Source organism: Typopeltis vanoorti, chromosome 3 (assembly GCF_054136105.1).
Source record: "Typopeltis vanoorti isolate ZY-2024b chromosome 3, IOZ_Tvanoo_1.0, whole genome shotgun sequence".
Classification (NCBI taxonomy): domain Eukaryota; kingdom Metazoa; phylum Arthropoda; class Arachnida; order Uropygi; family Thelyphonidae; genus Typopeltis; species Typopeltis vanoorti.
Window position 1 is genome coordinate 76803353 of NC_143551.1, and position 17364 is coordinate 76820716.

Consider the following 17364-nt stretch of genomic DNA (forward strand, 5'->3'; position numbering starts at 1 on the left):
GTTAACACCAGTTGCCTTCTTCAGTCTAATTTGCTCGTTGTTAGTGCCTGCATGCACATGTCATAGTTTTAGGTTCCCAGAAAATGGCAATGTAACATTGCCAAAATATAGGAAGGTATTGATTAAAGTTTTTTTAATTAATATTTTAGTATACGTTGTAACTCCACCATTGTCGGTCCCAAGCCTGGATGAGAAAGGAGGAGGATTGTAAAAAAAGATGTTGCTGAAAAAAGATGGGTAGAACATTTCCAAGAAATTTTAAATGGAGAAATAGAAAACCTAGAACAAGAAATACCAGAAGAAGAAATACTTAAAATAAATACAGGAATTATAACTAAACCAGAAATAAGTAAATAAATAAAAAATAATAAAGCAGCTGGAAGTGGTAATATACAGGCTGAACTACTTAAAGAGATATAAATACTCTTGTTGAAATGCTACACCCACTATTTAATCAAATATGGGAAAAGAGGAATGGCCAGAAAACTGTAATACAGGACTCCCAGTGAAATTACCAAAAAAAAAAAAGGGAGATATAACACTTTATGAAAATTGGAGAGGGATTTGTAAAGTATTTACTAGAATATTGCTAGAAAGAATGAAACAAGAAACTGAAACTAAACTGAGGAAAGAACAGGCTGGGTTCAGGCCAAACAGATCTTGTATTGACCAGATAATGACACTAAGAATAATTGTTGAACAATGAATAGAGTGGCAGAGTAGCCTATATTTGGGATTCATCAACTTTGAATGTGCATTTGATAGCATAGAAAGAAAGACTATATGGAAGTTAATGAAGCACTATGGAATTCCTCAGAAAATAATAAATATAACAAAGAAAACTCATGAAAAATACAAAATCCAAATAATAAACAATGGCAAACTATCAGAACCATTTATAACAAACACAGGAGTAAGACAAGGATGTATACTCTCCCTGACAATCTTTCTCATCATCCAATTGATCGTTATCAATTGGGTGATGAGGAAAACATCTGAAGAAAGAACTGGCATTCAATGGGGATGATCAAATAAAATCAGTAGTGACCTGGATTTTGCAGACAATATATGCCTTTTGGCACAAAAATCAACACCTCCAAAAGAAAATAGATAATTTAAACCAGGAAGCAAATAAATGTGGATTGAAAATAAATCATATCAAGACTAAAGTAATAAAGATAAACCCCAAACAAGAATTAGTTTTTGAAATACTAAGGGAAAACACTGGAACAGGTAGATAACTATCTACCTGGGATCAGTGATTAGCACACAAGATGAAACCAAACAGGACATACAAAATAGAATCCAGAAAGCACAGATCTATCGAACTCCAAAGTATACTGCGAGAATGTGGATTGTACTGAACTTTGTTGGCAAGCATAAGGTAAGTCTATTCCACTATGAAGAAAAGAATATCATCGTCTAGAAATAGACAGAAGAAGCCTAAAATGTTGCTGTGTCAAAGTTTTCAGTAATTCCTGGCTTACCTATGAATGGAAATCATGGACAAGCTAGTGTGCTTTCAGTGGCGATCACCCATCTTTTGCATGAAGACATGTCTAAATTACAGCAAAATCACTATTTTAGAACTAGAAAATTTCCTTTCATCAGTAGAGTAAGAGTTACTTGAAAGGTGAAGACTCCAACTTTTCTTTTTTTACCCCTATGTTACTGTTACTTGGCACCTCAGAAATGAATTGTGTCAGATATACTTGCTAATATTCCTTTCTGTTTGAGTAACAGGCTGTAAGCTAACGAAGATTACTGAGAAAGAAGCAAAGAATGCATCCCAGTAGACACACTAAAAAGCCCCAAGAAATAGCCAAACACATGCAGAAATTTGTTTTGTTTTTTCATCTTTCTGATTGATTAGCAGATATTCGAAACATTTTATTCTGATATTGCTATTGTAGAATGACACTGTTTTTTAAACATTAATTTCCACAATTACCCAATATCACAAAATTTACTGATTTATAATAATCAGGAAATAATATAAATGAGAAATATATATACGAAATTTGCTAATTTATAATGATCACAATTTAATTTTGGTATCGTAAAATTAAGTTGTCTGGTACAATTACTTTGAAAAAGAACAAATTCAATGTGTGTGTGTGTGAGAGAGAGAGAAATAGTTGGGGGGGGGGGGGGGGGGAATTTGCCATCAAAGGTGAAATACAATTCTACTATGTTCTATTAAATTTTGGAAACAAAATTTCACTTTTGAAGAATGCACCTATACATGTTTTGAATGATAAACTATAGGGAGAGTATCACTACCTCAAAAACTATTACATAACATAACAATTTACTTCATAACAGCCATTTATTTCAATCTGTAATGAGTGATTTGTGGAAATCAAGAAATTTGAAGTACAAAGAACTACAGATTATGTTATAAAGATTATACATGATATGATTCAAGATTTATGTATAGTTCCCTATAAAGCAAAATCACAAAAGTATAAACCTTCATGCAATTGTGAACTAATATTATGAATAAAAAAGTAAAGAAAACTTATTTTGGAAGAGACATGGGCTGTATTTTTTTTAAGATTCAGATTTTCATTAATTTATAAAATAATTGTTTGACAAAAATAATTATCTTGAATCAAGTTCTGGGAGAACTTGATGTATTGTCAACTAAGAACGTATTTGGCAACTAAGATAATTAGCAAAAAAAAAAAAAAAATGATAGTGTTGCTGATCTTACAAGGTGAAGAAAGTAAAAGGATCTCTTATTTTGCACTGGCATTAAAAGGTATGATTGTACAATAACAGAAGCAAATAATACAATAAAAAAAGCACTGTTATCCCAATCTATAAAAAGGGAAATAAAGACGATTGCAATAACTACATGGAAATTAGTCTGCTAAATACAGGATATAAAATATATGCAGGAATATTAAAAGAGAAGCTAAACAGTATTGTAGAGACAAGCTACTAGAGGAACAAAACGGTTTCCGAAAAGGCCGATCCTGCATAGATCCAATTTTTACTCTAAAATTATTAAGAGAAAAGAAAAGAGAATCAAGTGAAAGTGTGTCAGAGTTCTTTATGGTCTTCTAGCTGAGCTCTGCTAGTTGGTGCAATGTGAAAATTTGGTCTATCGTTGAATTGTTTCCTCGGAAACCAGCTTGTTCTATGCCTATCATTTCTTCATAGGTGTTTTTTAATCTACGTAGGCTGTTCAATAAGTTATACGACTATATTTATACAGAAAACAGATTACCTTTAATCGTCATCATTTACATGGTCTTTTTCAAAGTAACTACTGTGAGACGCAATGCATTTGTCCCAACGCTGCGTCCACTTCTTAAACACATATGAAAGTCCGTTTTTTTTGAGTTCTTTCAAAAACCGCCTCTGCAGCTTTTACACATGCTTTGTTGCTTTCGAAATGGCGGCCTCTTAGTGGTTTCTTGAGCTGAGGAAACAGCCAGAAATCGCACGATGCGAGATCAGGACTGTAAGGAGGATGTGGTAGGATATCTATGTTGTTCTTCTGCAAAACGTCCACTACACAACCAGCAATATGTGGCCTTGCATTATTGTGGTGCAATAAGAAGCCATTCTTCAGCAATGGACGCTTCCTTTTGACGTGCTGTACCATTGTCCGTAAAACATCCGCATAGTATGAGCCGTTTACAGTATTCCCGGGTTCTACAGCGTGTTGGTAAACAATGCTTTTGTAGGCAAAAAACATTATGGTCATAACTTTACCAGCCGATTTTACAGTTTTTGCTTTCTTGGGGGTAGGCAAAGACGGATGTTTCCATTCACTGCTTTGTTGTTTCATTGTAGGGTCATAGTGATACAACCAAGCTTCATCTGCTGTAATGATGCGTTTTAAGAAGTTGTCGCCTTCTTGTTCCAGTCTTTCTTTCCATTCTGTGCACACATCCACTCGATGCTGCAATTGCTCCAGTGTCAAGAGTTTGGGAATCCATCAGGCGCAAACACGTTTCAGTCCCAAATGTTCAGCCATGATTGAGTGAACACTTCCCACAGAAATATTCAGGACAACATGCAGCTGGTGTACTGTAATTCTGCGATCCTCCTTGATGATAATCGCTGTTGTGTTGATCATTGTCTCTGTGATGGATGTTGAAGGTCTTCCCTCACGTTCAAGATCTTCCACATTTTGCCTTCCTTCCTTAAAAGTTTTATGCCAGCGAAAAACACTTGCCCTCGACATTGCTTCATCGCGGAAAGCTTCGCGTGTCATGTTAAAAGTGTCCGATGCCGATTTTTGCAAACGCACACAAAATTTAATCGCATAACGCTGTTCCGAGGAAGCTTCCATTTCAACGACTGGTCGGTCGCGGCTCATAGGCGCGCCGAAACAAGCTTGCGTTTAGTCACGTGACACTCTGGCACATCAGCCCGTATACGCCATCAATCAACCTCTTTTGTTAATACAGACAGCAACATTTCTTTATTCCACAGAAATTAATATTGTGATGAGTGGTTTCGCGACAGTAAAATTAGTCTTATTACTTATTGAACAGCCCTCGTATTTTGTATAATTCTTACAAATGTTTTATAGGTGTGGGAGAGTAAATTGATTGGTCTGTAATTTCTGCAGTCTCTTTTGTCTCCATTCTTGTATATTGGGATGATGTTTCCAGTTCTCCAGTCATCTGGGATATCTCCTGTTTGTAGTATTTTATTGAATAGGGTTGTTAAATATTTTATTGATGTGCTGCGTCTATATGACCACAGTTCAGTAGGGATAATATCAATGCCTGGTGCTTTATTGTTTTTCATCTGTTTTATTGTGTATTTAACTTGTAAAATTTTTGGGTGGTCGTTATTTTCTTCTATTGTCGGTATTGTATTGTTGTTTCCTTGGTGAAAGGTAGTCTTAAAATGGTTTGACCAAATTTTTCTTATATCTTCAATATTCCCTGGTTTCAGTCATCTTGTTGTTTATCATTGTTACTGCTTTTGCTGAGAATTCCTTTGTGATTTCTCTTATAGTATCATGGAAGACTTTTAGGTTGTTTTGAAAAAACTAAGAAATGCTTCTTGGCATTTCTTAGCTTTTTCTTCTAACCATTATTTTTTGGCTTTTTTGCAGAGGTTATCAACTTTATTTTTTAGTGCTCTATATTTTTATCTATTATCTTCATTGTTTTGTTGGTTTATAAGTATCTTGGCCTCTCTTTTCTCTTCTATTGTAGCTACGATTTCTTGGGTTATCCGCTGTTTGTTTATTTTGGATTTGGTACCTAAGAGTGTCTTTTGCAATTGATAACGCTGTTTCTTTTCCCTCTTCCCAGTATTTTCTGCTGTTCTAGAAGATGGAGGGTTTCAATTTCAGGCACATCTGTTCTAAAAATTGACTTCTGCTTGAACTATCTTTTACTTTTGATAGGTTGATGTTTTCTTCTTTTCTGATACTGATTTTCCTGTTGAATTTTATCTTCACTTTGGCAGTTAATGTTTTGTGATCAGTGTCGACATCGAAGCTTCTTAATGTTCGTACATTATTTACTGATCTTTTCCATTGTTTATGATGATATAGTCTATGCAGTTCTTTATATTACCATCTGGGTAATATAAAGAACTGCATAAATATGTCCATGTATAATTATTATTAGGGCGTTGATAGAACAATGTGTTTGTAATCATTAGATCGTTTGCTTTACAGAAGTGGAGTAATTGTTCTCCTCTGTCGTTAAGCTCTAAGTATCCAAATTTCCCCATCACATCTTTTTTGTCTGCTGTGAACTGTCCTATTTTAGCATTAAAATCTTCCATCACTATCATGAGTTCTCTATTTTTGGGATTATCTATTTCCTGTTGTAGTTCTTCATAGAAATTTTCTATTTCTTCCTCTGAATGGTTACTGTCTGGTGCATATATTTGGATTATTTTAATTGTTTGACCTTTTTCTTTTGCTTGAAGTTTGGCTGTGATTATTCTAGGAGACACTGGGTTTATTTCAATTACTGAGTGTGTAAGTTTCTTTTCAATTAATAATGCAACTCCTTCTCTGTGTATGTTATCTTTTCTTCCTGAGAAGTACAGTCTTCCTTCTGGTAAATCCATGAATCCATCTCCGCACCAATGTGTCTCTGATAAACCTAAAATACTCAATTTCAGTCTTTTTAAATTTTCCAGGTTGGTATAGTGATCTTATGTTGAGGGTGGCTACATGTTTCACATCCTTGGCTGACCACATTGCTGATTTTTCACCTACTTTATGTGGTCTTCGAGTAGGCGCATCGGTTGTTCCGTACGCAGTAGCACTATCTCGGTTTGTAGACTTTCTCTGGCTCATGGAAGTTACTGGCATAATAATGTAGCCAGCTTGCCATGCCTCTGCTACAGGCATGGTCCGCGGCTCTTTATTCAGAGCAACCCATTTGGGTTTCCCCATCCACCACCCGGGGGATGCGCCTGGTAAGAGTGTGGTCGCCCTGTTTAAAATATTAACCGATTTAAATATACCAATATAAACCAACTTTTACAATCCGTTCAAACAATATATACAGGAAATAAAACAGCAGTTAAACTAGAAACCATCTCAGAATGGAAATATATATCAAGAGGAGTACGACAAGGATGTACCCTCTCACCTCTGCTTTTCAATATATATATATATATATATATATATAAATAAAATTATAACAATATGGAAACAGCATAACCCATTTGGTAGACAAATAACCCCACAAATGAAGATAGATACACTATTATTTGCAGATGATAAAATAGTATTAGCTACATCAGAAGATGATTTACAAAGATCGTTAAACGCTATCTCAAAACAATATAATATCTAAAGAAAAAAAACAAAAATAATCGCATTCAAATGAGAAAACCCAGTAAGAAGTAAAATAGTGATAGATAATAAAATATTAGAACAAGTAAATACTTTTGAATACTTGAGATGTGATTTATCATACGAAGAAAAAAAAGACAAACTTTGTCAAAGTAAATGGCATAATAAATAATATATTTAAGCCATCCCTAGTACAAAAATGTACTAGAATCAGATTATATAACATCTTGTCAAAACCAACTCTACTATACAGAAGTGAAACATGGACCAAAAAAGGAAAGATGAAAAACGAATTCAAACAGCAGAAATGATATTTCTCAGAAAAACAGCTGAATATACTAAGTAGACCATAAAACAAATGAAGAAATTTTACAATCCCTGAATATAAAACCACATAAGAAGTATAAACAAAAATGGATAGAACATTTAAATCGAATGGACAACAGCAGACTACTGAAAATATTATACAAATATAAGTAGAAAAAGAAGAATCAGAAGACCAAGAAAGAGATGGCATGAGACGGAACAGGCCACCCAGCCTAAAATCCATGATAGGAAGAAGTAGAAAAAGATAAATAATTTGTGGGTATTTAGTCTAATATACTTAACATTCCATAAAGACTAAGAAAACAGGCAGAAATATTGCTGCCATCAGCTGCATCTTGAGTGGAGAACATACAGAAATTAAACATTTTGACTATTTATGCACAATTTTTAGTAGATGGTAAATTAAATATGGAAATAAACAACAGAATAAGCAATGGTGGTACAGTAGGAAGTCAACTGAATGCAATAAAAGAAATTAGCCAAAACACCAAAGCAGCAGTTTCATCAAACCAGTTTTAACTTATGGATCTGAAAGTTTGGTTTTTAACCCAATTTTCATATCCATAAATTAAAATTGGTTTGAACACTGCTGTCTAGGGGACCACGGATATGAGAGTGAACAGATGACATCAATGGCAGAATCATATAAAAATGAAAATATTAGGAAGAAATTTGACATCCTTAGCATACAGGAATGTGTGAGCATAGCTAATCTCACATTATGATCACTTATATAGAGTGAAATAGGGAAGGTTAATAAAACAGGTATTCAATACCAGAATAGTCAGTAAATGATAGACAGGAAGACAGACACTTTGATGCAGATGGAAGTGCTTCGATCAACATGGATTGATGCTGATCAATGTGGATTGGAGGAAAGTTATAGAAATAATATAGTGACTAAAGTATTCTAAATAATATTTTGAAATGTAGTAAATCAAAATATTCCCAATTCCATCTGTATTTGCATACAAGACTCAATGGCCAATTATGCCGAAGTAACCTAATGTCTTATAAAATTAAATTTGGGTGACATGGCAGTTCTTTCCTGTCTCCAACGTCTACTATAGTTGACTTTTAATACAGCAAACTTATAGAGAACATAGGAATAAATGGTTATTTGGTTTCTTATGGTAACTTTTTTTCAAATAGCTTGTGCCTATCTTCACAAACAGGGGAAACAGGACAGCAAAATATAAATGCACATTAATATAATTAACGGCTATTTTAGCGGTTTTTGTCATATTCAGAGAAAGGCCCTCATAGACTGTCATATTTAGCTCTGAATGAATATATAGGAGGTAAAAGACCTAGAGGCAGACCAAGAAGTACTTGGATGAAGTTGCTGAAAGAACATTCCCATCTGCCCAGCTATAGACTCATGGCCAGAGATCGTGATAAGTGGAGAACCTTTCTTCTTAGTGGACTCAACTCGTTACCAAGTGGATGAGATGATGATGATGATGAATACTTGATATTGAGATATAATATCTCATTTCATACGTTCAACATTATTCCTCATAATTGTCTGATGAGGCTCACATATAATATTCTAATTAACTTTATGTTTAAATTCCTCCAATACATGCTGTTCTTTTTTTTAAATATGTCAATTTAACACTTTCATTGCCAAGCTGAAAATTGGAATTGTGTGGTAGCCAAATTTTTTTAATTTTTTTATTTAGTTAGCGACGTCCACGTGATAACGCATGATCGGCCGTTTGGTGAGAACTCGCATCGCGTGCCCTTGCCCCAGTTTCCACATAAGGATACCCTTCCCCTTCTTTCCTCCCCCCCCTCTCCCCACAACAAAATAATATATATATATATTTATATATATATTATTAATAGTAACCCGGGTTCCCAAACTTATTTCCCGTGTCTCAAGTACAACCCCATGTTCTTTCCCTCTCTTCCCCCCCCCCTTTCAACAAGAGCTTGGATTTAGAAGGCATCTTTAAACCAAAATCAAGGTATGTACATAATTTTTCCACATTTTTTATTCTGCCATAATTGCCTTCCACACTCGCCCGTAATGCCCTAAAATATATACATACCCCTTTTGAGTTATGTTAGCCAATGTATTAAATATAAGGGACACTCCTATACAAAAACAGGCTAAAATAGCCGTTAATTATATTAATAGTGTTTTAGAGGAGTAGCATGGGAATTTCCCAGAAATTATACTTAATAAATGCACATAGCTACCTACAGTGGGAAGGATGAAAAAAAAATATATTTAGATCTCTCTAATGTACAAATAATATTAGAGAACAATTACTATCCAAGAATACTAGCATAGCAATTCCTAAACATTAAAGATAAACGAAATGTACTAGCTATTTCACAACAGCACTTAAAGTGACTATAAACAAAAAAGTGAAATAACATAAGCTTAATTGTAATAAATTAATTTTTTTAACTCTTTCAATAATATGCTAAAAGATGTTAAGTGTTCATAAAAATATAATTATAATACTCAATTATAAAAGCAATAAGTTACCTTTGCTTCCAGTGGGAGAGGAAATCTTCCTTGGTCTTGCTCGAATATCATAAATTATGGGATAGTTGAACCATGGTATTCTGAAAAAGAAATATTAGTCATAATAAAAAGAAGTGATATATATTTTGCTAAACCTACATAGGCAACATCAATACTAACATACGATATTATATACAGTCCAAATGGATCTGAAAAACATATGCACATGAAAATGCAAAAAATGATATACATTCTACTAGGTCAGCGCTTCCCAAACTGTGGGTCACGGCCCCCAAGGGGCTGTGAAATAACGAAAACATTTAAAATGTTTTAACACTAAGTGTGCCATGTCAAATGTGTATGTAAGATGCTAAAATTGTAATATTTGCATTTGGTTTCTGCAATATTCGGTGTGTATGTTTTGTATTGAATATAAATACAATAAATATTATAATAATATATGTCTATATTTCAATTTTGTTTCTCAATGGGTCCATGAAATATTTAAATTTTTCCAAAGGGGACCTTTACATCCATAAGTTTGGGAAGCACTGTACTAGGCAATATGATGCCGTTGCTTGTCAGAAAAAGAAAAAAAATTACGCCAACTTTTGGCTAACATTCTTTACTATATATGCATACGTACAGTGCCAAATCAGTACAAAAATCCAAAAGATACAGGGCAAAATGATGTTGTCACTTTTAAATCATCACTTTTTGAGATAGAGAAAAAAAAATTATACTAAAATTTTGGGTTTGAGGCTATCTGGTGAGATGATGTGCTGTTACAAAGCACCTGAAAGATCAGTGAATTTTTGATGGTTATGTATTTTCTTAGAGTAATTGGTATATTTTATCATATATTTGTAGTTTTTAATGTATTGTACTAGAGCATTTAATTACATAATTGCAGAAATATTATTAGTTTTTAATAGTCTTTAAGAATAGCACAGAAAGCTCATCACAACAGGGCAGTGCCTAAAGCTCAAGATAAAGTAGTCACTATAAAGTAATTATTACTAGACAGAATTGTTGCTACAAGTGATGATGATGATAATACATCTGAGGAAAATCTGACATTGGAAATATCCTAATTAAAAGAAATTATTAGAAAATTGACTGGAATTGAAAAAAAGTAGAACATTTAATGAATCTTAGGATAAAAAAAAAAAAAAAAAAAAAGAAAGAAAGAAAAAAAAAAGGATCCAAACAAGAAACAGGAAAGCATTAAACTTAGCAATGGTAATATTAACAACAAGGTAATTCAATTAAAATCTAAGAAAAGAAATGATATGGTACCGTGATTCAATCATAAAATTTGTGCTTGCCAAGGGAGTCAACTACTTCTAGCTTCTAGACTGGGAAAAGGATGATCTGTCAAGATTATAGTCAGACTTACAAGGAGAGCTAACCTCAACAGTATATTTGGAGGTAGAGCTGGTTACGAAAAAGGTCAAGGTTATGGAAGAATGAGGATTATCTGAAATTCTGATGAGATGGTGAACAATTTGTTAATTTATTACTGACAGCAAAGTTTGGCTTCTTTTCCAGCTTGGTCTGTGAAATCAACAAAGATTATCTCGCTATCAGGATAGCTCGACTATGTGACCAGCCTTCACAGATAAATAATCAATTAGGACAGTGAAGTCAATAGCATTAGGAGAAAGACAGAGGCAGCAAGTGAAGGCAGCAAAGTAAGATAAGAAAATCTTCAGCCAAAGTAGATCATATAAAGGATTCCAGAGCCAATAACCTTTGGAATAAGATATCAGCACTGACAAATGGACAAGTCCCACTCTTCTTATGAAAAGCATCATGAAGATGCAATGAGGAAAATTGAAGAGAAATGATGTTGCAGAGGATGCCAGTTGTGCTTAAGTGATGAAGGTAGTGGAACACATTACCGATTGCTTTTTAAGTGGTTTCAAAAAAAGTACTGCATTTAAAGCAGAATTTCAGGGTTTTCTAATTATTAGCCTATAAAGGGTACATACTAATGTGCTATAATAGATTTACACTTTTCTTATCATAATCTCCGCTTATACTAACATACTGTAGGTTTACAACTTTCATAGATGAGATTTTCATTTAAAAAAAAATGCTTACATCTTTAAGTATGTAATAGCAAGAGAAATGTTCACAAATATTCATTTTGCTTTGGAACAAACTCCTTTTCTGACAAAAATTCTAAAAATTCATTTCTAATCAATCTGGTGTAATTTAATAGTTTTCTTGAAAATGTAGATAATGGCAGACCAGAATCCAATTGATTTTTTTTCTTTTCATTAATTCTCCAGTGTGTCTATCTTCATTATCAAAAGTACTAAAATCTACATATTTCTTGATGAAGTTTGCTTTTGAACAAAATTATCATACTGCTATATGACCTACATAAATCAGTTTGTTTCTGAAAACAACTGCTATCAAACTGAGAGCATTTAATGATTTGATGTTTATATTATAAGAATAAAATGTCCAAGGAGTAATCACAGAAAATATTCCACACCACACAAAACCCACCATATACACTAGTCCATCTTCATGTTACACCACTATCTACCATTTACTATCTCTAATATTTTTGTCAGTTAATCACATTTTTCTGACTAATTTGCCTGTATGCATCCAATGTAACACCCAATTTTGAGGGTGTTTAAGGGTCAAAGCTGTATAACTGAGAGGAGATCTCCACATAGCCTTTAAAGCAATGCAGAGAACTGAACGAGACTTCTGATCTAACGTCCAATCCTCACCTTCTCATGGTGCACCCTATTGGGTATCTACCTTACCTGGATACTGAATGAATGAGGATGGGCTAGCAAATTGGGATTTAGCAGACCAAATAGTATTCTTATCGGCTTAAACCACATTGTAAAATGGTACAACGTGGCAAAATTACATGCTGGCTAGGGCATCGTCCGGTTAAACAAGCCCCCCCCCCTATTGTTTTTTGGCAGTGAACCAGGGTGAACAGCGAAAAGTCAACTACTGGAACAAATCCAGAAACACGTCCCAACTCAACATCAGAATTCAAGATCGGTACTATCAACATAAGAAGCAAAATTGGATAAAGGTAATGGCTATATCATGATGCTACCTGACTTTACCCAAGACATTTGACAAAATACCACATGGAAAACTATTACAAAAATTGGAGAGGATGGAAATGGATATGAAGCTAGTATCATGAAGAGGGGATGGCTGATGGAGAGACACAAGACCGTACTATATGGTGAGGTGGAGTCTACGAAAATGATGGTGACTAATGGAGTACCTCAGGGTTCGGTACTAGGCCCACTACTCTTTAATTTGTATATCAATGACATGGGGAAAGATTTAAGAGGGGATATTTGGTTGTTTGCTGATGGTGCAAAGTTGAGGAGAGCAATAGTTGATAAAGGTGATGTAGATATCCTGCAAGATGATTTAAATAAATTGGCATTGTGGGTAAAGGATAATGACTGCCAATTTAATGTTGCAAAATATATGGTTATGCACTTTGGGTTGAAAAGGTTGTATATGGTGTATCACATTGATAGCATTGGTTTGCAGGAAATTGATGAGGCTAGGGACGTGGGGGTAATGGTGGACAAAGAGTTAAAGTTCAGAAGGCATATTAAAAAGTTGGTAAAATAGCTCAATGAATTACTTGGATGTTGAAAAACACACTAACAAGTAAAGATAAGGAAGTTATTATCCCTCTTAATAAGGTTATGATTCAGCCATATCTTGACTACTGCGCATTGGTCACCTGGGTTTCTTGGGGACCAGGAGGTGGTCGAAAAGATTCAGAGATGAGTAACCAAGATGGTGACAGGCCTGTGGAATACTCCCTATGAGGATAGGCTGAAGATTTGTTTAGTTGAGAGGCAGAAAAGGTGGGCATAATAGAAACTTTTAAAATATTAAAGGGATTTTATAAAATTGATGCAAGCAAAATTTTTCAATATATGACAAATAGAGAACTAGGGGCCATCTGTGGAAGTTGTGTATGAGTTTGGTTAGTAGAGATGTGTAGACCAGATTTTTTGCACAGAGAGTGGTGAGTGAGTGGAATGGATTGCCAGAATTGGTTGCGAGTTCCCTGATGGTGAATGGTCTAACACGTTCATTGCCGATCACGCGGTATCGCGTGGACGTCGCTATCAAGTAAAAAAAAATTTGGCCACCACACGAAATTCCAATTTTCAGCTTGGCAATGAATATGTTAAAGGAGAGGCATGATAGGATGTGTGTATGATGGTTAATTTGGGTCACTGGAACATCTCTCTCTCTCTTGGATCTCATGTCTGAGGACTCGTGACCTTCCTAATGATGCTTCATCATTTCTTCTCTGTAAATAATAATAATAATTTATTATTATTTAGAGATGCCGTAAATAATAATAATAATAATTACATAAAAAATTAATGTCAAACATGATACAAAATGTGGACAGTTAATGTCAAACATACAGAAAGGTTTGAATGGGTAAGAACAGACTATGGGTAATGACATTTAGAGAAAGCAAAGGAATTCCTATGGCCAATTTCCTGAATGTGGGGTGAATTAATGCCAAATTATACCATGACAAATGAAATGAAATGGCTGTATGCTGTTATCTAAAATAAACATCCATATCTGTTAAAGTACTCTTAATTCAGCAACTATACTACATGGGCAGTAGGGTGTTTATCACTTTCCTTATATAGGAGCCATATGAAAATAAGTAACACTTAGTGTGATACTGTGAGAGCCCAAAAAATTGTGCAACAGTTCATTGTTCCTTGGCACATGGATAGACAGGAGAAATGTCAGGTATGGAATACCATAACATGAAAAAGCAAATTAACAATTCATCCTTTGATTTGTGTATTCTGAAGTGTTCATAATTCCAAAAAAAAAGGTAAAACCTTACAATTCCACCATCACAATTTTGCATATTTCTTTATTAAATTATGCAATACAAATAAATTATATTAGCAGTAAGTGCTATACTCACCTAAAATGCAAGCCTTCAGCATAAATTGCATTTTTTATTCCACCAATACGACTAAAAATGATTGACCTATGGCCACCATCCACTAAAATAAAAAAAAATATATCCTCACCAATAACCACTATTTAATATCCATTATAATTTCATAATTTAAAATTTTGATAGCAATACAAGAAAACAATGTCGACACCCTGAGTTTCAAAAGTGACCTGTAATTTAAGAGATTTCCCAATCCTAAATTTGATAAGTTTTGGTTTTATAACCTTTGTCACTTCTCTAAAAGAATTTTTGCAGATCCATATACTGTATTCATCTTTTATGCAAGTGCTTTTTATTATAATATTTCACTGGCCTCAGCTGTTTCAAATTGTGTCAAATCAGGTTAAAATACAGAATACACACAGCAGCTCACTAGAAGGTCTATTAAAAAACACATACATGCTGCTAATTGTATTCTGCATTTCTGTAGTTTTTCAGTACAAAGAGTTGTCAGGCACTATGAAACTTGTAATTAAAAGTAATAACAAAAAGCAAACATTCTTCTGGGAATGTATTTTGGTGATCAGAATTTTTTCCTGCTATTTCCCTCCCACTTGCCTACTTGGTGCAGCATTTTCATCACACATCCTCGATATGCAGAAAACATATATACCTAATCAAATAGAAATCCTCAAATTTTAAGAGATTTGATTAGTGTGTGGTAGATGAATTTCATCACCATCTTACTTGTTGAAGGACAGAAGTGGATGGCTTGAAAAAAACTCCATGTTTAGCCTCTAGAGTACAATTTGAATGGAGTACTCTTCCCCCCCCACCTAAAAAAAACTAGTTTAATGTCATTTCTTATTTCTTTCATTCACATTAACAAAATGCACAAGCACCTATTAGATTTGGCTAGATAGATCAAATCTTTAATACCAATTTAAATAAAATCTCGTATTTGGGATTCATACAAAACTTTGAGACATTTACATTTTTAGTTTTAAACTGGATCATTTACATGAGCAAAATTAGGCAAACATTTTGAACCTATACAAAATAACTATTCTGGACAGATGGATTTAATATATGATCAATCAATGTTTTCTTGTTCATTGTTTATTGTTTTCTTGCTCACCACATGCCAGAGAGGCATATAGTGAGGTTGTCGACAAGGATAGAAAAATCAGAATTCCATGGTGAACACTAGAAGTTAAAGAGGCAGTGAAAGAAAAGAAGAAAGCATATTGAAAATTCCTGGCAAATAAGTCAGCTTGTGCTCTTAGAGAATACAGAGACAAATGTAAGAAAGCTAAACACTGTAAAACTAGTTAAACAAAAGTCATGGGAAGACTTTGGAAAGAACATAGAAAATAAATATCAAGAAAGTGGCAAAATATTCTGGAGGCTGTTTGAAAAAGCTCAGAAATGGAGGAAAGAGGTGCTGTAAAAGGAATTACAGATGATAAAGGTGACATTAAAACTGGAGAAAAATATATCCTTGATGTATGAAACAATTACTTTGAAAAATTGCTAAATGAAACAAGCAGTAACAGCACAGTGGTAATAAAACACTCAACAGGCATGCAATCATATACATATCCATACTTAATAAGTAGAAAAAGCTATCAAAAGCCTGAAATGTGTAGAAACACAGGAGTAGATGATATTCGACCAGAAATGCTCAAGTACGGAGATATAAAAGTCTCGCAGTGGCTGCACTGCATAGTTCAGAAGGACTAGACAGAGGAATGAATTCCAGATCATTAGAGTAGCACTCTCATAGTACCCATATACAAAAAAGGAAAATAAAACTGAATGTGAGAATTAGAAGTATTTCCCTACTGAGTGTTCCTGGTAAGATTTATGCAAGTATACTTGAGAAACAGTTGAGAAGGATTCTAGAAGGGAAGCCTGGTCAAAAACAAGCTGGATTGAGGCCAAATAGAGGTAGTCAGGATCAGATTTTCACTTTACAACAAATTGAGAAATCATGGGAATATAACAAAGATCTGTATTTAAGTTTTGTAGACCTGCAAAAAGCATATGACAAAGTGCCAAGAGAAAAGCTATTCAAAACACTACAGTTATATAGCATCAATGGAGCATTATATAAAGCAATACTTAGTCTTTGAGTTGTAAGTCAGTAGTTAGAATTGAAGGAAGTACAGGAAGATGGTTTGATATTAAATCTGGTGTCAGGCAAGGAGGTACATCCCTCTGTTATTATTTATATGGATCACATTATGAAGAAAATCGTCTATTTGTAAATTAGTTGGGATAGAAGTGTACAGAAAGTCTGATATAAAATCAGGTGTAAGACAAAGGTACCAGAGAACACACAATTTGCAGAACAAAATAAATACTAGTGGTGGTGGTGGGCAAGCAGGCAATAAATGTCATTGTCTGTTGATGGTAGTAGTGTTGTGTAGTTAAGGATTAAATAAAGGAGATGAGTTGTAGTGGAGTTGTGTCCACCCCACAATGAGTCCTTGGATGTGTCCTGTACTGCTCCTACTACCACTAATAAATGCTTTTGGATGGCAGTAATAATGTAAACTTAATTACATAATACTATCATTATATATTGGGAAATATATTTATGATTACAAACATTAGCATGAGGAACAAACAGTGAAACCTAAAACTCATAGTTGGCAATGTCTGTTGTCAGTTCTTTACAGGGCCATATCCTGGACAATGCAAACAAATGCAACAGGATTGCAACACAAATATTTCTATAACTACTTGACTTAGAAATGTGCACAAATTACAAATAAATAGATAAAAAAAAAATTCTTA

The 17364-nt window shown here is 34.0% G+C and overlaps 1 protein-coding gene across 1 annotated transcript in view; it reads right to left on the reverse strand.

The window, feature by feature from the left end:
- The window catches only part of Phb2 (prohibitin 2), a 65098-nt gene that overhangs the window by 45271 nt on the left and 2463 nt on the right, over positions 1–17364 (reverse strand). Inside the window, exons 2-3 of the mRNA XM_090415726.1 lie at positions 14587–14668; positions 9627–9706 (exon numbers count right to left, since the gene is read on the reverse strand). Coding sequence (XP_090271852.1) covers positions 9627–9706; positions 14587–14668 — 162 coding nt within the window. The remainder of the gene's footprint in view (positions 1–9626; positions 9707–14586; positions 14669–17364) is intronic.